This window comes from Chanos chanos, chromosome 15 (assembly GCF_902362185.1).
Source record: "Chanos chanos chromosome 15, fChaCha1.1, whole genome shotgun sequence".
NCBI lineage: Eukaryota > Metazoa > Chordata > Actinopteri > Gonorynchiformes > Chanidae > Chanos > Chanos chanos.
In genome coordinates this window covers 14,036,880-14,058,675 of record NC_044509.1, presented here as the reverse complement: position 1 = coordinate 14,058,675, position 21,796 = coordinate 14,036,880, and the positions used below count along the sequence as shown (strand labels likewise).

At 45.0% G+C, this 21,796-nt stretch overlaps 1 protein-coding gene across 1 annotated transcript in view; it reads right to left on the bottom strand.

The window, feature by feature from the left end:
- robo3 (roundabout, axon guidance receptor, homolog 3 (Drosophila)) overlaps positions 1 to 21,796 on the bottom strand; it is a 98,599-nt gene that overhangs the window by 988 nt on the left and 75,815 nt on the right. Inside the window, exons 8-27 of the mRNA XM_030792236.1 lie at positions 16,330 to 16,454; positions 14,477 to 14,648; positions 12,419 to 12,624; positions 9,665 to 9,746; positions 9,159 to 9,327; positions 7,145 to 7,311; positions 6,775 to 6,896; positions 6,408 to 6,624; positions 6,140 to 6,264; positions 5,859 to 6,036; positions 5,302 to 5,520; positions 5,164 to 5,203; positions 4,858 to 4,997; positions 4,312 to 4,587; positions 3,817 to 3,964; positions 1,975 to 2,199; positions 1,111 to 1,295; positions 817 to 930; positions 521 to 694; positions 251 to 390 (exon numbers count right to left, since the gene is read on the bottom strand). Of these exons, the coding sequence (XP_030648096.1) occupies positions 251 to 390; positions 521 to 694; positions 817 to 930; positions 1,111 to 1,295; positions 1,975 to 2,199; positions 3,817 to 3,964; positions 4,312 to 4,587; positions 4,858 to 4,997; positions 5,164 to 5,203; positions 5,302 to 5,520; positions 5,859 to 6,036; positions 6,140 to 6,264; positions 6,408 to 6,624; positions 6,775 to 6,896; positions 7,145 to 7,311; positions 9,159 to 9,327; positions 9,665 to 9,746; positions 12,419 to 12,624; positions 14,477 to 14,648; positions 16,330 to 16,454 (3,224 nt within the window). The remainder of the gene's footprint in view (positions 1 to 250; positions 391 to 520; positions 695 to 816; positions 931 to 1,110; positions 1,296 to 1,974; positions 2,200 to 3,816; positions 3,965 to 4,311; positions 4,588 to 4,857; positions 4,998 to 5,163; positions 5,204 to 5,301; positions 5,521 to 5,858; positions 6,037 to 6,139; positions 6,265 to 6,407; positions 6,625 to 6,774; positions 6,897 to 7,144; positions 7,312 to 9,158; positions 9,328 to 9,664; positions 9,747 to 12,418; positions 12,625 to 14,476; positions 14,649 to 16,329; positions 16,455 to 21,796) is intronic.

Sequence of the window (21,796 nt, the reverse complement as noted above, 5' to 3'; positions counted from 1 at the left end):
ACAGTGCGTGTATGTACAGTGCACGTATTTGTTTGTCCAATCTCTGCACAAGTTTGGGATTGTGGATTAGGTTTAGGATTGAGATTATCAATCTGGATTTGGATGTTTGGGGGGGGGGGGGGGGCGCTCCACACTGAGAGAGCTCCACGATTTGTTCGTTTCAATGTAATCAAGGCGGACTTAAACGTGAGCGCAACGGGAGGGTATAAATACACGTTTCCGCGTTGACGTCACTTCTGATTTAACTTACCTCGTTTCTCTTCCTGCCCGATCCATGGCCTCGGGATCCTGTGGACCCTCGCGATGATGAACTTCCTGTCGTAGAACAATTGCTAGACATCTGCCCCTTTGCCAGGAAATTGGTCTTATTATATGGAACTATTTCTTCATCTGTGGAGAGTCAAATTTAGAACGTTGGGTGAGAAACTGAGTATAAGTTTATCTTACTGTGTCAGAGTAAGTTGTGGGTATCAGAGTGTGTAGCAGTAGTATGTGAATCTGGTATGAGTGGTCTAATCACCTTCTTTCCGCCGCTGTGCCAAGCCCTTCCTGTTGGGGGTGCTGTGGTCTCTCCTGTCCACGGAGGACACACAGCTGCCCTCTCTTTCCAGAGATGTCTGGCCGCAGTCCAGCCCTCCACCTGGGCCATGCACGGCTTCATCTTCTGGTGGAGGTTCTGGAGGAGGGGGTAGGTCTGTGGGGATACAGAAACTTATTTAATCCTGCAGCACATACACACACACACATACACACACACACACACACACACACACACACACACTGTAGGTGAGGAAAGACACACTGTCAGAAACTCACCCCCTTGCATCAGGTCTCTCCTGTACTGGCCACCCTTGGATGTTTTCTTCTTCACTCTAGATTTTTGCCCTGGGGGTGTGTGTGTGTTGTCAGCTGTGGAGGGTCTAGTTCGACCTAGAGCAGAGAAAAGAAAATCATTTCATTTCATTGAAAGTAGCAGGAACTCTCACAACAAGAAACTTTTTCAATGGCAAGAGAATGTCTAGTTGGGAATAAAAAGACACAGAGCTGAAGGTTTTTGATATGGTCTCATTCTGTCTGTATTGAGAGTGTAAACAGGAAGTACACACAGACCTGGGGTGGTAGCACTGATGTTTTCAGCACTCAGTGTGGCTCCTTGACTCAAGTCTCTTCTGTGTGCTAATTTGTGTGGTGTACCACTCTCTGGACCCTCATGACTGGCTGAAAGGTTTGGGTTGGACTGGGTAAGGGGAGGGCTGGGCGCACGTGGCACAGGGACTGGTCCACAAGCTAATCGGCTGTAATCAAAACACAGGAAAATCTGAGTTATAACTTCATGTCTAATCAGTTTACACCATCAGCCCTCACGTTCAATCTAAACCTATTGAGGGAGAAATTTCACAAGAGTATTACAGAATAAATACCAAGCGCTATACACACTGTGGCATAAATTATTCAACAAACTTATTTTATAATGCAGGCGAAAACTGGTGAAATTGCTCCTTAGAGTGTGAAAACAAATTATGAATTCAGTAACTGTGAAGAACTAAGATGGTGGAAGTTTATTCCCCGGTGGGTCTGAAGTGAGACAAACACATACAGTATCCTAAAGGGGGTTGCGATACCTTAAACATGCAAATACAAGCACTCACACACACATACACACACTCTCACACACACCCAGTTTAGCCAGGGGATTCAGCTGCCTGTCTAAATCTTTTAAGTTAGAGAAAAGTTAGAACAAACAAAGCTTTTAGAAACGTCAGGGATAAACTGTTTTTCTTTCAAACGACACCATCGAGCTAGGTAGCATGCGCTTAAGGGAACCAGCAGGGGACGGTAAATTTTATCCTCTAACAAAACATTTACACAAAGTACACATGTAAATCTTGTTGCTGGCTCCGAGTGAAAAAAAGTCCAGTTCTGTTATTGGCGCTCCAGCCGGCTCAAAAGGCTGTAAGGGAGTCCGGGTCGTACCGTGCTAGCTGTGGGCCGTCGAGGTGGTGGGGGCGTGGGAGGTCGTGGCCTGGCCGTGTCTCCTCCCTGGGTGAGGGGGTGAGAGTAGCAGTGGACTGGTGGCTGTAGGAAGTAGTCGGGGACGAAAGCTCTCCCCGCGGGGGTGGCGAGGGTCCGTCTTCTGCCATCCCATCAATCAAGTAGGTCCTCTCAGGCAGTGGCGGGCACCAGTCCTCCTCATCAGATCTGTGTTGTAAGAGGAGAGGGAAAGGAAACATTCAGACGCGAGTATAGGGATCATAACGTATTGTGTTATCTCATTTAAAATCAGCACGAGGCCATAACCATTCACATGTTAAGCAGCTCACGCTACAAGAGATTTTGCCCTTTACTAGTTTTTACATTAATTTAGCCCATACAGATGCATAGATGGAAAACATGAAGTCATTTCAGTGTTTATACTCAAACATAATCGATTCTACCGTTTCCCAGAAGAGTTGAATATCTGCTCTGCAAGGCTCTGGTGAAAACGTGAATCAATCATAGCATTCTCGTAATGATACCTTGGCCTCTTTAATCAGCCAGTCAATGCTTATTGGTCGGTGGCATATTGATTTCCGCTGCTAGGCAGTCAAATCAGACAGGCTGTTCTCTGGCTAACAGTATGTGTGGTTCTCGGGTCCGCTGAGGGCGAAGCATGTCAACGAGATGAGACTGAGCTAAGCACAAAAGCACTCGCGGAGTGACAGTCGCTCAACGCTACGCTAGGAGCTGACAAATCATGCCACGGAAAGAACTTTTAATACAAAACAGACTGGCCCAAGAACATTTAATTCTATGCACTCGAAACAGTCTGCAATATATTTCTGTGCCTTGCAGAGCAGAGCAGACGTAAATGGGGGGGGGGGGGGGGATAAAACTACTAATGTAATGCAATAACTAGGACCATGTTCCTTAAAGCGCCGTGGGGGCGAAACGGAGGTCAGCTCTGTTATCCCTGGGTTCATCTAGAATCTGAGAACTTCACTACGGGCTAAGTGAGGGAAATCAAGTTTGAGCTCCGTGGCGCTGGCTCGCTAAGGCTGTTGAAGAATGATCTTGTTCTCCTGGAAGGAAGGAACATGAGAAGGACCCCTGCCTACCTGACACGAGCTAATGTCATTAGGTGGGCGGGGGGGGGGGGGGTTGTTCCTTCATGAGAGAGGCCACGTCAAAGTAGCTCTATCATTCCTACTTATCTTTCCACGATGTAATTGACGTGTCAGGGCAAGTTAAAGACACTGCTTAATGTGGGAGTGATCGGGTGAAAGTCCTGCAGGCAGTCGTTCAGGTGGAGTGGCAGCGCTGCACGATAACTACATTTACGCATGTCACCTCTCGCACACTCTTCAGTGCCTGTCACTGCTAATGTCGTGGCAGCCCACGGTTAGCTCTGTCGATGGCTAATGTAAGCGGCGGCCTCCACAAACCTTGAGAGTAATGTGATATAGAGGGAAAGAATAAAGGCGCATTCAGTTTGAGGACTAGCATCGTTAAGCGTCATTACGGGAGCCGTGATTGAGCCAGACAGAGAGGCCGCACGTTGCTAACGTCATTAGCCTCCACTGAGAGCCATGTCAGGATGAATCACCAGTTTTGCTCTCCACTTAGACGGCAGCAGCACTGCAATCGGAGCTCTTTTTCCTTGGCTAATCGGGAACGGTGTTTAGAGAGTCCCAAACGAAACACGCGAGAATAAGACTTTTCCTTCACTCTAGCTTTCAGCTCTATCACACGTTGATGAGTGTATTTAACTGCTTTTTGCTTTGAACAGACATGAGAACGGGATTGAGGAAAACATAGTGAAATGTCAGTCACTCTCACCCAAGGTCCTGGATGTCGAGTTCCACGTTAGCCTCAGCTGCACAGTGTTCAAGTTCTCCAGTGGAAGGTGGTGGGGGAAGAGGATCCATCCAGTTCAGAGAAGGTGTTTTCACGGCCTTTCCCATTGATTTCTGCTTGGACTGTTTTGCTGTAGCAACAGAGGAGAGATAATGAGTTTAAAAAAAAAAACAACAACAATAGAGCGTTGACAAAAAGTGAAGCTCATAAATAAGACAAACCGTTGAAATGTGTTTACTTTGTGACAGTTGTGACAAGTCTGCTTTTGAAGATAAAAAGAAAACGTGCAATTCACAAATGCTATGGTGTATGGCTGTCAATCTTAAATCATTGTCCTTTTCTTGGGAATATGAAACAGTGGGGGGGGGGCGAGGGGGGAATCGTACTCTTTTTTCCCTTCAAGGCTTGACTCTAAAGTCTTTAAGAAAAACAAAACAAAACAATATGAACAGGTAAAATCAGCATATCCTGACACACCATTGTCAGTCTTGGAGCGGTCCGGTTGAGCGTACTGCGCGCTTGAAGTCCCAGGTTGAGTCATCCAGTGGCCGCCTTCTTGCTCGGGGCTGAAGGTGCCTTGGTTGGTGAAGGGCATGATGGGAGTGCTGGCGTACGGGGTGGTGTGCTGGGAGTAGGGGGCGGAGAAGCTGCGCAAGTCTTCGCTGGTTGGATCAATGGTACTGTAAATGGGGCCTTCATTGGAGCCCGTGCTGTACTTTTCAGTCTGACTCAGGTAGTTAGAGATCCCGGCCTCTGAGGATACAACGGTAAGTGGGTCAGTGCTGTTGGCGAATACTGATTAGATTCAGGCCTATGAAAGCATTGCTTTTATTACAGCATAAAATCATGGTAATTGTGTGGTTAATTCAGAACCGCTGACTGCTGGCCTGTTCATCACAAATCACAAGGCTTAACCTGTCACATGACTGGATTCTGGAACTAGCAATTCTGACCTAAGATGGAATAGAACATGCTTTTTTTCTATATGACATCTAAGTTATAGCTAAAAGTTGTCCAAATTACCGTTGTAATATCTTTCTGCAGAGTCATGCTTGGAAGTGCAGCAGTTGACAGAGTCTTTGCTGTTGTGGACAAGGTTGGTGGTAGGCCAGGAGTCAGCCAGCCAAGGATAGTTCCCCATATTAGCGCCCAGGACTCCAGGCCTGGACAAAACACATTTCAATGTCAGATCATTTCCATGTAGCTACTAACGCACAACACGTAACTGCATTAGTTATTGCAAACAACATTAGAGCTGCATCGTTGGACTATATCACCCTCTCTTCAGTTTCATTCAACTTTACAAACGTTGTTTAAAGAGACTCTCACCGTCCATTAAGTCCTGAACCTTCTCCATGTGAAAACCCTACTGGAAGAAACAGAATTTGTGGTCAGTTCTCGGGTTTCGAGTTTAAAGCCAGAGTCAAGTTGAAGGAGGAGAAACGGAGAGAGTGTACACGTGCGTACCTGCAGGCGTGTACGCAAAGGAGGCGGTGTAGTGGCTCAGCTCTTTCCTCTTCTTGCGGCGGCAGTAGATCCACACGCTGAAGCCCATAAGGATGACCCAGCAAGCTCCGCCTATTCCCGCGATGAAGGCCGGCTGTTTGACCACGTCCGTGATCTGCTCAGCCAGGCTCACATTCTCGTCCTGCTCGGTGGGAACTGCGGGCTGCTCTGCTGGCAGCTCTAAGCAGAGGGCAAGCACAGAGGGCACAGGGATCAGTCCTGACGCAAGAACTCACGGTGCCAAGTGGGATTCCTCTCCAAGGAGTTATTAACACAGAATACTTATATTTTACTTGACCAAATATATCCCTGAGTAAATTATTTTAGGAAATTATTTTAGTTAATCTTGTTATCTAGGCACGGTGACTGTCGGAGGCTAAGTAAGAATGCAGACCGGATGAAGTGCTCCTATATTCCTTAACAAACATATCGTAGTCACCATGCAGCGTACTGTACGAGTGAATTAAAGCACCTTCCCACATGTGAATTTATAAATATCTGACATGTTAGAGACTCACTGATAAGAACAGACACGGCCTGACTGCGGGCGCCCACCCCTGCGCTGGTCACCGCTGCCACTTCCACCTGGTACAGGATCCCTGGCAGTAAACCCTTCAGGGTCGTGGTGAGGGTGTTCCCATCCACCGTCTGGTTGATGTGATAACGTGTCTGAGAGTCATTGCCTAAGCACCAGACCTAAAAATAACACGGTAAGAAATGTTTAAATTCCCATATCCACAGAGCAAAAATCATAAGGACATTCCACTAAAACTTGCATCTGTGTGCTTAAATATTTCACCTTGTACTCTTGGATAATTCCATTCTGCATCTCTGCTGGGGGTGGTTGCCATGACACCTCGATGCCTGAACTGTTGCTGAGTTTAACTGTTGTCACGGTAACAGCACGGGGAGGGGCACTGGGGACTGGAGGAGGTAGTTAAGCAACATATTTTAGGGAAATTAGCTCATTAAAATAAGAGCCATTAACTCTTTAGACAGTACGTGGGCATTCCTAGAGCCACGTGCCATACTTTTAAGTCAAATTTGTCAGAAATTTGATGTCTCACCCTCCTCCGGAGTGCGGATAAGCAGTGGGCGGCTGTCCATGCCCTGAAATTCGTTGAAGTACGGCCTGATCTTAATCTCGTACTCGGTGCCTTTCAGGAGGTTGGCGATAATGGCACTGCGCTCTGGAGCTGCCTTCACGTCCTGCTGCAGCCAGGAGCCCCCAGTGGGACGATACAGGAGCCGATAGCCCTGGATGTATTGGGATTGCCGGTCAACCTGCCAGCAAAACACGGCACTCAAACCTCACACAAGCCATTTTTCGCAAGAACACAAAACCTTGCCGCAAAGTGACATACTTTTCATTAACAGTCATGAAGTAATTAGCCTGTGTTTTGGTCATGGTGTGTATGACTCTATTTTACTCACAGTCCAGGACAGTTGGACGCTGGAAGCAGTCAGTAGGACAGGCTCCTGCAGCTGGACAGCCACCTCCCCCAGTTCTCTCTGTACCTGCCTGTGGTCCACTCCCTGACCTGTTGGACTCACATCTAGAACACACCATAGCACATATTCAGAATTCAAGCCCCATTCCTGTCAGTTTATATATTTCACAGTAGCTACCGCCATGCTTTTCTTTCTTTTTCCAGTACCACATAGATTCAAATATATTCGACTTTCCCCATATTCTTCTCATACCAAACTCAATCCTCCTCGTTCACCAGATGTGACTGTTTTATTAGAATAGAATGTAAATGACATTCTCTGGTTTGAGCCATGGAGTTTTTAGGTCACATACCCTGTGTCCGTACAGGCTCGGAGATGGGGCTGGGGTCACTCAGGCCATAGGCATTCACTGCCCGGACAATGAACAAGTAGATGGTGTTGGGGGACAACCCAGTGACGGTGTGTTTCTCCAATTTCACCAAGTCTGCCACAGTCTGCCATGTACTGCCTGCTGATTGGCTGCATCAGGATGAAAGAAGAAAAAAAAAAAATCATTGTCAAGTTACATCATATTCCTCAGCAAAACCAGTAAGAGTAGGCAAAAAAAAAGAAATCATTGTATAAACTGTTCAATATTTATTCTGGTGCTCTCCCATCATTGACGGAATCGACGAGGCGACGGTTTTCACAGAAAAGTCGATGTCATGGTTGCTCAGCTGTATGCTCTGCAGCAGTCATAACATGCTATGTTCAATGATGCTTTGCAATGCTGATCCAGCCCGCTGCACCCAGCCACATGACAGATTTGTATGATGACAAGGGTATTTTAAGCCTGAAAAGGTTTTAGCGCACAAGAACCAGACACACCAAATTGGATTCATGAACCCAACAAACCTACAGAGACTTTGGCGATACCGCTCCTTCATGTCCAAATGTGGATTAGTTTCACATGACAAATTTTTCTGGCTGCTTAGTGGCATGGTGCTTTTATTTATTTATTTATTTTGAGCAACACATCTGCTGAGGTCAGATCTCTGATAGCAGATCCCTCTTCATTTTGTCTGTCCCTTACTGTCGGCCATGTTTTACAGCAGTTGTCACATGCCCTGCATTGGCTTTTTTTTCCTTTTTTTTTTTTTTTAATTTTTCCCCTGGTGACGACACTGGCAGCGGTCGGGTGTCTTTATAGCCAACCTGCACAATTAGACTGTGCCATAAATGCTCTACGTCTCGTAAATATTCCCCTCGATGCTTTCCAACAGGGCCGATAAATCCAAGGTCACTGTGTTCATCAGCTTGGAGGGAAGGCTGCTTCTAACTCTGAGGCTCAGCACTCCGTTCCCTCACCGACACATACGGATAAAGAAGGGCAGAAAAAAAAGAGAGAGAGAGAATGTGCTTGATGTATCCCCCTTAAAAACCACAAAGTAAGCAGCAAAGTAAATCTTACTATTTTCATAACAGGGTGTCAAGAGGTTGAGGCATTCTAACAATGGCCTCTGCGACCTCTTCTCCATCTCCATCTCTGTCTCTTGTCTTCTGCATCCACCAAGTACTCATTTGCACCTCAGGCAAGGAAATGTTATTGTTAACACTGTATTCAGCGCCCCAACAGCACTCTATAAAGAATCAATTTTGAGGTTGTGGAGCGGTGCTGAGTGATGCCCACAGGGTAGGTGCCGGGTGGGGGTGTGGAGTGGCGGGGGGGATGGGGGGTTACAGTGGCTGCGTATGGAACTCTTATGAGAGGCTACGGGTACATGTCTGTCTTTCTGCCTGCTATCAGCCCTCCACTCTAGAACCCAAAGGATCTATGCTCTGCAATTAAAGCCAGTCAGATTTCAGCCAGCTTACAATAGCCCAAGGACTGGTCCGTCTGTGCCGACTGGATTTGAATTCATTACCATTTCATATTTCGCTCGTTTGTCGGTGTGAACACGTAGCCTTTTAAGGCCAGCGAGCAGTGTAAATACAGGTTAGAAGCTGCCCTCCAGCGAGTCAGAGGTTTATTAGAACGAGAGGAAGGTCAGAGACGGGGCGCCCACAGGGGTTACACGCTCTTGTCCCTCACGGCTGGTCACTGCAGCCAGAGAGCTGACACTCAATTAATAAAAAATGAAGAATGGGCTTCAACAGCAGCCTCTGGCTGAAAGGAACAGAATCCACAATGAGAAAAGAGAGTTAAAAACACAGGACTAGGATATCACTGACACAGTGGGTTTTTTTGTTTGTTTGTTTTTTTTTTTCCCCGGTCTGTTCCGTCATGTGCACGCGTGAGTGCGAAAAGAGATGTGAAAACTCGAAACCAACACAGTCATTAAATTTTGCTCTGTTTCAGCTCATGCTGAGGAATTTTGCAGTCTTACCTGAAGGCCTCGATGATGTAAGAGGTGACTGCAGCTCCGCCCTCATGTGCATTGGGTTGCCATGTGAGCGTAACGCTGTTGCGGGTCACATCTGTCACCACAGGTTTCTGGGGTGGGCCAGGCAGCTGGATGGGCTCTGAGGCCTGAGCAATGATCAGGCCTTCACTCTCTAAATGACAAATCAACGTAGAGGACCACAAAGCTTGCTTGAACCACTGTACACTGCATAACACTGTATAAATGACACCATATCAATTTTTATATTTTGTATTATTCCAAATTATATCAAGTAATTTTGATTTTCTAAACACGTCTCATTCAACTATTCACATCTCAGTCCCCCTGTGTGCATTATACAGATGATAAAAATCAGTTTTGGTAGCTATTCCATATGTGCTGATAAGAGCTCATGTTTACTGGTATGTAGTGATAAAAAAGCAGGGTATCTAGCAAGAAACAGATAGGTGTTTGTGTGTGTGTGTGTGTGTTCGCGCCTGTGCATTTACCTTTCACTGTAAGAATTCCACTCCAGCTTGTCTCTCCACTCGAACTGGACGCAATACAGGTGTAGGCCCCCGAATCCGTTTCCTAGCAACAAGAGGTTCAGGGTCAGCATTTGTATGGATGTGCTAAAGCACAATGGTTTGCCTCAATATGTCTTAGAGTAGCATTGAAAATCACTGTAGATGAGTAGTCAGCAAATGTAACAGTTCCATGTGATAAATGTGGGACATGCTACAAGACTCCTATTTCTCCATTGTGTTGGGAACAGAAAATATTACATGCATCATGCTAATCACTTCACAGAATTATATAACTGCTCCACCTTGGAAACTGTTTTATGAACACCAATGATCTAAGAATCTCACTGCCATTTTCAGCTTTTTTTTTTTTTTGTTAAGACAGCGCATCGTGAGCAGAACACCCTAACCTTAGTTAACCATGCAAAAAGTCTTGCGTTTCATTTCATTCAGGGATTGTGATTATTGACACTGAATTAATGTCTAATAAATCTGGCATGTAAATGGTCGACTGGTTAATTTGTAACTGTAATTTCGCTTTAGTGGTAGGAAGCTCTCGATTATAATCTGTCAGTGAGGTTAGAAGCACAGTTAGGGAGAGAGAAAGAGAGAGAGAGAGTGAGAGAGAGAGAGAGAGAGAGAGAGAGAGAGGTAGAAACTCAGGCCATTAAATTTTAACTCTACAGCCAGCTGAGAGCAAGACTGTGGCTGAAATTGCTTACAACAGTAGAAGATGTTAACTGTTTTTTTCCCCATCTCTCTTAGACAGGGAGCTAATGGTGCTGACGGCTCTTGGTTTTTTTGCTTCTTTTTTTTTGAACCCTTAAAAGAGAGAGTGAGTTCAGTTCAAAACCAATGTTCTGCTCCATCACACATACCTCACATTATTGTCCAGTCACTTGGTTTAATTTGGTTTTGGCTGGTTGAGTCAAGTACCGAGTGTGCATTGCAGCATAAACTGCTAAACCACTTTACAATGAGACCTATACACATGCTCACCCTGGACAATGACGCTGTCAGACGCAGAGTTCAGGTCCTTACGATATTTTTTTTATCTTAATATGTTTGTACATTGCTAGAGGATGAAGTGCTTTGTGATTTTTTTCTTCTTTTGTGAATCACTCCAGGGAGGAAAAAAAGACAAAATGAACCTGTAGTTACACTTTTCACTATGACATTTCAAGAAGAGTTGACCTTATTGGAGAGACCTCTGAGAGCCCCATCCCCGCCTTGACATACCGGCTGGTGATTGGTGGAGGAACAGGCACGCTCTGAGAGGTAAACGGGCGGGCACCAGCCGATTAATCACGCTTGGCAGCTTGGGGGGGCTGTGCTAAACAGATTGTTAAAAATGGATGAGGGGAAAGTTTACGGGGAGCTAAATATTTTCCCCTCGCTCTCAGATCTCTTTTCTATTCCCCATCCGCTCTTTCCTTTTCTGCATTCCCCCCCCCACCCCCACCCCAACCCTTTTCTCTCCTCTTCTGAGTGCTCTGAGTCAGTACACATGTCCCTTCTCTGTGTCTTTCACTCCCCACTCTCTCGTTCTGTCTCTCTGTCTCTGTCTCTCTCTCTCTCTCTGCTTTCGGCTCTGGCATACAGTTAGAGTGTCTCTGGCGACACACTCCCACGGTAATGGAATCCCTTCATAGAGCACATTTTCACAGACAGGCATCCACAGAGGAACAAAATACCATCTGTCAGGACCCCAGAACTCTGCCTCTGACGGCCTGCACATGCTGGGTACTGGAGAGGCCAATGAAACCCCACTGATACCAGTGTCTGGACAGAGCAGGTTAGAAATGCAATAATTCTCACAAAAAAAAAAAAAATCCACCTCAGTGTGAGAAAGGACATTAAGAAGAAGCTGTGTAAAATGTTTTCAGAATAATGTCTATTTTAGTTGGCACGGTTTGAGAATACATTGTGTGTGGAGGTTTTTTTGTGAGTTCAGAATACACAAGGACATCAAGGAGACTTTAGATGCCCTGAAAACAACTGGCAGTAAGTATAGATTACTGTCCAGTGCTGCTGAGTGGATTGCCTGGCCTCTCTCTCTCTCTGTCCCCCCTTCTCTCTGCCGATAACAGAATAAGCATTTAATTAAAGTCTCCACGATCGTTAATCATCCCCAGCCGCAATCAATTAACACATCAGCCTGACTCAGTGTAGGGCTCAATGACCTCAGGTGAGTCACACACCCCTAGAGGCCTGCAAAATGGATTTCATTAAGCCTATACATGCCAGAGCTATGGACAACGCATTCTCATCACTGTCATAATTACAACCATTATTGCTTTACAGGTCTCCAATCTCAATGACTAGGTTCCCTGCCAAAGTGTCCAGTGAACACATTAAAATCTCCTTGCCAATTAAACCTGTCAGCTCTCTGTCACTGAAGGTGCTCTCGCTGACCTAGTCATTGATCAGTGCTCTATAAAGTTGCTTAATATAGTGATGTCCTGCTTTTTAAACCTTATGCTAGGTGTGCGTGTAACGCGAAATATGCTAAACCGTCAAAGCAGCAAAGAACGAGAAATTAAATCAAAAGTAGTGAAATCTAGCAGATATGAGCACATATGGTGCCTGCCAGCTGAGAGAGTTAACTGTGAGAATTAGCATCCGTTGAGTAGGGCTGTATTGTTATAAAAAAAAAAAAGAAAAGCAGAACATATGCTAATATAATTGGAGACATTAGCATTAGAAGAATAAAACCTGCTCCGCTCTTCTCTTGAGTACCTGAAGAGTCGTGATTTGAAGAGTGCCGTTCTCCATGAGGCTTATGCGCACGTCGTCGCCCAGGATCCTCTGCCCGTCTCTCTCCCATTGGACGCTGGGTAGTGGGTTGCCCATCACATGACACTGCAGCTGGGCTGTGGCTCCCACAGCAAGTGTCTGATTGGCCGGCCCTTGGCGGATGATTGGTGGCACACGATCAGAGGGAGCTGGGGCGAAACAGATGACAAAAATGTATTCAGACATGGACCTAGAGGTGTCAGATCTCCACGTAACAAAGTACCGAACGCCCCAAACCAAGTACCGTTTAAAAAAAGAGAGAGAAAAAAAAAAAGAACTGACCTCTGAACCACATTACTCACAATTTATGCTCTTTTATCCACGATTAAATTAACTTATCAGACATACCAGTAATTGTAGGGAACAGTCTTGTTAAACTAACTTTAGATTAATTAAGATGTTTATTTCCCCAGTCCAATTGCTATCTGATGTTTCAAATAGCGTGGGTTCTAAGCAAGCTGGCAAATCCCTAATTGCGCTTATTTCTCATCAAATCAATGTTATAGATCTTTCTCCCTTCTGACAGTGGCAATCTGGCTGAGCTTCATGGTAATCCAACCTTTGCAACAAAGGCACTTTTCAGAATGAACCTGCCCTGAGGTTTGCATGATCTGAAGGAGCAGCATTTCATTCGAAAAACGAGAGTGATGAAAATAAGAAGAGAATGCCTGTCTCTACTCAGCTTGGGGATCACGTCCATCGTAACAAAAAAAGGCTGCATTCTTCCACAATCTGCTCCTCTTCTCTCCATCCCTGTTTTAGCGATGTTTCTTTCTAAAGCGTCTACATGACATCTTAACATGTCTGGGTCTGAATGAATTATTTATTATTTGTTGGACTAGTGCTGAAAACCCCTTTTCTCTATTGACCTAAGTGAGGAAAAAACTCATTAATAAATAATTAACTAGTCAATTACTTCAACATTTAATATTCCAACAGCTACTGTAATGTCTGGCTAGAAGGAACAAAAAGATAACTGGACGGTACATTTCAATATTTCCTCACTGCTATGGTTACAAACAACGACGAGGAGGCTCCAACTGTGAATAAATTCAATCTTTTGTAAATATTGAAATTTCTCGGCTCACAAAATTTGTCATTGTTGAACCGAATGACAAAAGCCTTACACAGAGACTTTGTCCTTGAGTGTTGGTGTAATGATCCTCTTTAACTGAATACATGCGGCGAGCATCCTTTGCCCGCATACATCATGTATTTTTTTTTGTTTGTTTTTTGATTACACGTGAGGCTGGGACAGTTCGTGGTGCTTCACTCCCCACATCAGTCATCTGGGGCAGCATGAATCGCTATCTCGTTCAGGTCAACCTTTACAGAGGGCGTAGCAGGGTAAGGCAGTTTGGAGAGGTGGAGACGTGGGGAGGGGGTGGGGGAGAGATTGGGGGGGGGGGGGTGAGATTACATGTCTGTCACTGTTTGTTGTTTTTTTTTTTTTTTGTACAGCACTCACTGAGCATACTGTAGGGAGCGCAGTGAATAATTCCAGTAGCGTCGGTACCGAGGCACTGGTAAGGCAGACTGGTAAACAGTTTATCCAGTTATCGGGGCACAAGGAGGAGTGAGCATATGCTCCCCAAGTTATTTGCATAGAGCGATCGCGGCTTGTCCTCCCTGATTACGTCTCAGCAGCCTCCCGCTGCTCACTCATTTGAGAGCTGGAAAAAAATGTTTAATTTGGGAGAGCTTTGAGGGGTTTTTAATTTATTTCATTTTAAGGAGAAACGGCAACAACTCGGCCGAGGAAAAGCGTTTTGTTCGAACAAATAAATGATTGTTCCGGTCTCCGCGATGTGGTCATGAGAAATAACAACATTAGATTTTATGGGCCGGCGGCATCAATGCGGTTAGACTGATATTAAAATATTGCTGTGAAAATGACTAGGCTTAATGTATAATAGAGTCCGCGAGGAAAATGATCATTAAATGATGCAGCTACCATATTTGTTGTCTCCATGGAGAATACTGTGAATGCTCAAAACTCACCATTCTCCACCTCCAGTAGGGCTTTAGTCAGGACACTTCCTGCGACACTGATAGCCTGGCAGATATAATACCCCGAGTCCTCGCTCCGCACGTCCGTGATCGTCAGCTCCCCACTCAGAGACACGGAAAAGCGTCCTGACTGCGCAGGAGGCTGGCTGGGGAACAGCAGGATCTGTGCAGATAAACACAAACCCAACACACACACACACACAAAAAAAAACGCCTTATCAACAGTCGGTCTCAAACACACAGAATACATCTACTACGGGACTGGGCGTATCTGGGAGATAAACAACTGGCTCTCTGGCTCCAATGCCTCACAAACAAACATTCTCACATGGGCCCTATCGGCTAATGTAAAGCTGCTGATGTTAATAAGCTGCAGTAGAATCATACTGAATGCTCCAGTTGGTCGAGATAGAAGAGCAAATTCACCAGTTAAGCAGTCAGATGTGTGTAGGGTGAGGGGAGCAGGGAGTGACCACATAGAACTGAGTGGTCTCATCTGCTGCTTGGACAGAGAGAGAGAGACAGAGAGAGAGAGAAAGAGAGAGAGAGAGGTCAGGGGGATTTCGGGGGTGTCAGGGGGTGATACGAAATCATACGGAGTCTCCGTAGTGTATGAGGCCATGAGCTCGCAACAGTGACAGCTGCCTCTTTGTCAGAGCGGAGTCTTGGCGCAGTTGGACAGGATGAGGGTGGGGGGGAAGTGCGGGGGAGCTTCCACCACGGACAGCAGCAGAGACAGAGAGACATAAACAGCAAGCGAAAGCAAGAGAGGGAGAGAGAGAGAAAGAGAGAGAGAGAGAGTGAGAGAAGAAAGAAAGAAACAGCAGGCTCCAAAAGACTACGAGTGAGGCAGGAAAGAGCCAGAGGCCCAGGGTGAAGGGGTCAGAGGATAATCCCTAGAATACAACAGTGGGCACACACACACGCACAAACACCCCGGAGAAGAGAAGAATGAAGAACAAGATTAGTCAGAATGAAGTTCATGACCGGAAGCAGAGGGATATCTCTGGCCCGTGACATGCCTGATGAAGAGAAGAGTAATGGTTAGGAGGGATGTAGAGACTCATTTCTTTTCAAACAGGCAGGGACTTGTTTCTTTACCCATCATGTCTTGCTCTATTAATAGAGTCGGGCTAGCTGTTATCTAACGGAGCCCTGGCAAAACTACGAAGCCACGCTGGCCTGCTGGAACGCCCGCGTCTCCTCAAAGCCTGCTGCACACCTCCTACTCCTGCTCCTCCATGTGTCCCTGGGTGCCCCACTCACTCCCAGCATGCCTTTCAGCGCCCGTGCCTGTGGCTGACTGTGGGCATGTTTCCCACCCTCTGCCGCCTCGCTATCTGACTCGGAGGCCCTGCGTGCTAAGCTCTGTGTTCATACAGTCGCACACATGCGAAAAAACCACAGGCAAACACACACGTACACACAAACGCACACTTATACACCTACGCACACAACTACATCAGACAAAAAAAGAGCATGTAATTCACATAGAAGAGCCTGCACACTGTTTTTTTCCCTCAGAAGAAAAGAACTTCCCGAGAGGCCTATCCTCCCAACGAGATTAACTTTAGAGCGAACGAATCAATCCACATGATGCTGGACCTGTATGGGTGCCAAGGTTCACCTACTCTACACCCACCAGAGCTAGTGTGGAAAAAAAAAAACCCCAGCTCTTATCTGAGCTTAGAGAGGCATGCTTCAAAGAATGAGTCACGGCAAAAAGAAACAGAAAAACAACGGCCTGCGACAACGCTACTACGGCTAAACAGAAAAGATAGTGCGTCACATCTTTGCAAACTCTACAGTCCTTTTTGGACAAACCCCCTTGGCAGCACTCTTACCTGACTGCCCTCTTTCTGCCAGAAGACGGCCGGTGGGGGGTTACCCTTCGTACCACACAGGAAGGTGACAGTGCGTCCCTGGGCGGTAATCTGGTCTCGAGGACGGACGACAATCTGAGGAGGAACTGAACAAATAAAGATAAAAAAAAAAAAAAAAAATACAAAGCCCATGAGAAAACTTCAACAAGAAAAACAAAAATTCCACTATATTTATAGGTACAGAGAATGTCTGTGTGAATATATATGTCCACATATCTATATACGTGTGTGTGTGTGTGTGTGTGTGTGTGTGCGTGTGTGTGTGTGTGTGTGGGTGTCCACTGGGCATGCATTGAAGCTGTCAGTTATGATACTCTGCATACGTGCCAGGCTTTGGGGCCACCAGGACACTGTGATGATAAAAGCTCTGGAGTGCATTTTTTCATGCAAACACTCGCTGCCCTAGACGTAGGTTCTGTTTAGAATGAGTCACACACAGACCTCAGCACTGACACCTTAATAAAAACAGAGAGTGGGTATCCCTCGGACTGTCTAGCGTGGCTAAAACCGCGGCAGAGTAAACACTTGTTTTTATTTATGGCTCTTGACATTCATGGTTATTCTCCCAAGTGCTATTTTTTTTCAGTGATGTTTTGACACTCAATGGAGCATTAAAGCCCACACAGTACAAAAACATTTGGTTGTTTGGATTACAACTGATTTAACGGCATTTCTCAAAGCATAAGTGAATGTCATTCATATAAAGACCAGCAAAGGATCCAAATGTACCATAATGGGCAAATTCCTCACTAACTCTCATAAAGGTCCTTCATGTAAGTTACTATTTGAGGGTACCACGCCGCTGAAGTTGAACAAGCTTTTTAAAAGCTGCCCTCTTCGCAACTACATGCCAAACCAGTGTGTACAAAGATCATACACACTTGAAGCGAGGAGCATCATAACAATTCATGATCGGCTACGCTGAATTACGAGTCCCTTGTCCAAAAAAGCAGATTTCTCCTTGCTCATTATCTGATAACATGACCTAACAGTAAGACAGAGACTGGCCTCGTTCTCCTTCTCTTGTCATCAGTGTGGTTGGTATAGGAGGCTCGGGCCTTTGAAGCGAGCTAGTTAGCGCTAGTTCTGTAGCATTGAAGTGGCCCCTGGCTCCTGTATGTTTGATCAATGGTCTCTGCCTGATGGATGTTGATCTTCCAGGGCTTATCTCTCCCAAAGGCCCTTTTATTCAACCCAGATCATAGGTCTCCCTCACTGCGGCCTTGGCATTGGGACTAACCCCCAAATTAACGCAGTTACTTCTATGCCCTGGTGTGTGTCGATGAAGGAAAATTCAGTACCATGGCACGGGGGAGAAAAATAAACCCTGACCAGCCCTCAAAGCCCCATCATGGTTCCTCTCACACAGCTGGGCTTGATGGCTATTGATCAAACCCTGGTGCAATTGCCCTTTATCACAGGGCAGTGCATGTGTAATGCTGTCACCTTTCACCTTCAATGGCTAATTGATTTCTCGTTGTTGAGCGCAGCCCACCCCCACCCCCACCCCCGCCCCTGTTCTCTCACACAATCAGAGAGACGCTAGCACCTTGACAACACACATTAATACCGCATCTAGAACTCTCCTTTAACTCACCTTGCGTTTCCTCTCAATTCATCAAGCCTACGTGTTCTCCAAAAACTATCAACCCTATCCCGCTAAAACACCTACTCTTATCTCTCCGTCTCTTGTTTCTGCACCTTTTTTCCTGGCAGATAACAGTGGGGTTGATGCTAACATTGATGTGTTTGTCTCCCGGTGTGTCCTGGGTCCCTTCTTGCCTCCACGCTGAGAGTTCAGGCTTTTGCACAGCTTGGAGGCGACGTGCGTGCTCGAACGGAATGGACTCCAACAGAGGCCATGTATAAGGGGTCAGGAGGTCTGAGTGCAGGGGTTAAGCAGCCTTTCTAACCCCTCTAACCCTAACCCTGGAGGTCAAAACTGAAACACATCCCTTGTCTTTATAATACAACACACATAGTGAGAGATACTCCAACAGCAAACTGGAAACATAATGATCCCAATTCCCTGGCTCCAAAACATCCATCTTTGGGGCATGTCCTTATTGATTCTATCATATTCTCAGCTGTGCTGATGCAACGCTTGAAATATTTTACGAAATTGCATGTAATAACCACATTTTATGCTCTCTCTCCAGAACTCTCAGAATTCAGAACTCTCAGGATGCTCTTCCCTGCTTCTGTTCTATGTTACAACAGAAACAGAGTCAGCATAGCGCAGCATTGTCAAAATCGCTTCATTTTGATATCTGTCTGAAAACAACAGCAGTGACACAAAACTGACAAGCTGTAAATCTATTTAAATGTAGACAAAAGGAAGAAAGAGGATTTTTTTTAAGAACGACATTTTTTTTTTAATTTCTAAAAATATGTCTGAAAAACAATGGAACTCAGAGTCACGCCGTAAACTGCCTTTGGCTATGATAAATAATTACCAGTTAGGAGCGCACCAGTAACAAAGCCTCTGTAGACGAAGACAGAGAATGATGTGGAACATTAGTGTTTTAGCACTGGTTGACGGTTATGGCTTTAAAATATACACTAGATTGCCTCTTAGCACCAGACAAAGTAAGATATCAGGGGACAAAACAAGTTCCTTCAGTAGTTTTCTGAGATGTTCACCATTCTATAAATGAGCACATCCGAAGACATGTGAACCTCTTGGTGAAATTCTGTATTTACTTTATTCTGAATTTACTATACTGACATTTAGATATGCTAAGAACGCTTTTAAATATAGAGAAACAAAATACAGGTCTTCATGTGTTACTCTATGTCCACGGGACTTATCTAAAGCCACTGGAACCAGATCCACGACATAAAACAGACAGATTTTTAAATAGGTAAAATTTCGTGGTAAAAAAATCTGTTAAAGCAGTTTTCTTCCAGGCCAAATGGTGATGTATTTGAGAGATTCTCTTATAATAGTACCTTGCAGGCTTGCTGGCGTATGAGAGATGGGTAAAGAGTGAGAAACCTCGCTCTAAATGTGACACATTTTGTCTCAGTTAGTCTCTGTCGGAGACGTGCTCTCCTACGGCTCCAGATGACTCATGACGGGCCACCCTTGCGTGTCCCAGACAAAGTCCTGACAGAGGTAGGCCTAACGCATGCATGTGCTGACTTTACACTCTCTAACTCCTTCCAAGGCATGGCGTCATTAGTACAAAAGGTCTTCTCATGAGTGGAGCTTAGCAGAGCGCATCCAACCCTTTAGACAAGACCGTCCTTTGGGATCACTGTTGACAGGCAATTGTCACACTTGGGCTGTGACGCAGTCAAGAGACTCAACGAGTTATGGCTGAGTGAACACAACCGCAATTAAAACCTGTACATGCAATTAATACCAACCTTTAGAGTGTAAGATGATTACATGCATCAAAAGACTGCTGGTTATCGCTAAGAAAACAGCCCTAATGTTTACGCTACTAACCGGCGTCGCGAGCATAATAGAATTCAAACAGGCTGACTGATTTAAACCGGAGATCTGCTTCAAATTTAAAATGGGCAACCCAGATAGTTTTATAGTCTCCTTATCATACACCCTTCAATCTGGACAAGCAAGCACGAATTAAGCACAAAATGACTGGTCATGACATTGGTCTGACATTTCTTTATTTCTTTATTTTTACTGGTGTACTCCACAGAAATGAATTTAGGGGCATTAGTCCTGCGAAGCAAACTTAATGTGGTATAAATCCCACTTACATGCATTTATTTGATCATTTATTCCTTATTGTTCCGGCTGTTAGACATGCTAATAAAGAGAGCGGCTTGGGAAGGGCTTGCCTCTGAGTATTTCGCGACACCCACACTTGCGCATATGATGAGGCAAGTCTTTCATTTTCAGAGGAGTGAGGACTCATCTCTCTCTTTGCTTTCCCTCCCTTCCATCCCACTTTCTCCACTGAAGTCGGTCTCCGAAATCCCACTCGAGCCAGGCTGTCTCTGTCTACCGAGCTGAAATTGCCCCCCTTTCAGACTCAATTAGATGCTGTTTCCATCCAAGACACAAAAGAAAGCTATAACAGTAAAGTCTCCCGAAAAAAAAAAAAAAAAAAAACGAGAAACAATATTGATTTATAGGAAAACCTCAATTCTAAGTTTTCTCTTCCTCTATTTTTTCTTCACTTTTTCAGAAGAGAGGGGGACTCTGTCATCCTGCTGAAACTGCTCCTTTATTTCTCACACGCATCACAAGCACCCAGTACATCTTTTTTTCATTAACTCTTAAAGTAAAAAAAGTATCCTGGTAAAAAGTGAAAACAGCTTTATTTATAGCTTTAAAATATGTATTATGTATATATATATATATATATATATATATATATATATATATATATATATATATATATATATATTTCAAGCCTCTATCAATAATGCCTCAGTATTCAGAAGCAAGTAAATGCTTTATTCGTAACTCTTACTACACCTACTTGCTTGCTTACCTAACAAACTTCCATAAGCCTGCATTTTAACTGACTGACACAAAATGGCTGATGATGAAAAAAAGGGTTCACTATACACTGACTATACATCATAAATAGTATAACAACTACTTATTTAAAGCCTTATGAAACTGTAATGACAGCTTTATAATGTATAGTACATCTGGGCTTCTTCAAGATTGATTTCATTTCCACTGCAACATGGTTTTGTCAGTGTCTGATGTTCCATAGATTCTGTTCTCATGAAGAGAAACTGGAATATGGAACAAGAGCTAAAAAAAAAAAAAAAAGGAAGTTTGCTTTTTGCTACTTATGAAGATATTTAAGGGTAAATTTTCTCTTGGTTTAGTTACACTGGAGAACCTTCAATCATGACCTTTGTATTTGCCGTCTCTTCCTGACATTCTTGGCAGGTCTGAAGCCATAAGCTTTTGTGTTTGAACTGCATGTGCGAGCAAGTGTTGGTGTGTGTGTGTGTGTTTTGTGTTTTCCTGCCTGGCTGTCACTTCTTCAGATTCATGGTATCGATCACCTGCCCCTTGCTCCCCCTCTCTCAGTCCCTTGCCATTATCACGTGTTCTACTGAGGGTCACCGGCAAATATCAGAGGTCACTCCTGCTCTGTAGTAGATACAAGCCCATTGTAATTCACCTCAGCAGTGAAGGACAGTACTGCGCTTTCACAACTCCAATCTATCCAATAAAATACTCTACGCATGTAAATGACAAAAGCTTTGGGTGTCAGTGCTGCACGGAGAGGCCTACAATCCCCTGGCATGTGTGTGACCATTCCATATCACCTAATTAATGAACTGAGCCCCGGTTGGGCCGCTGGCTTTGAGCCACCCTTGTGTTTAGCAGGGTATGAAATAAGAGGACGATTGGATAGCGCTTTAAGCGTATTGCGGGTCCCCGTGAGCAGAATGGCTGTTGTCTGCTGCTAGAGTACAGCTGCCCCCC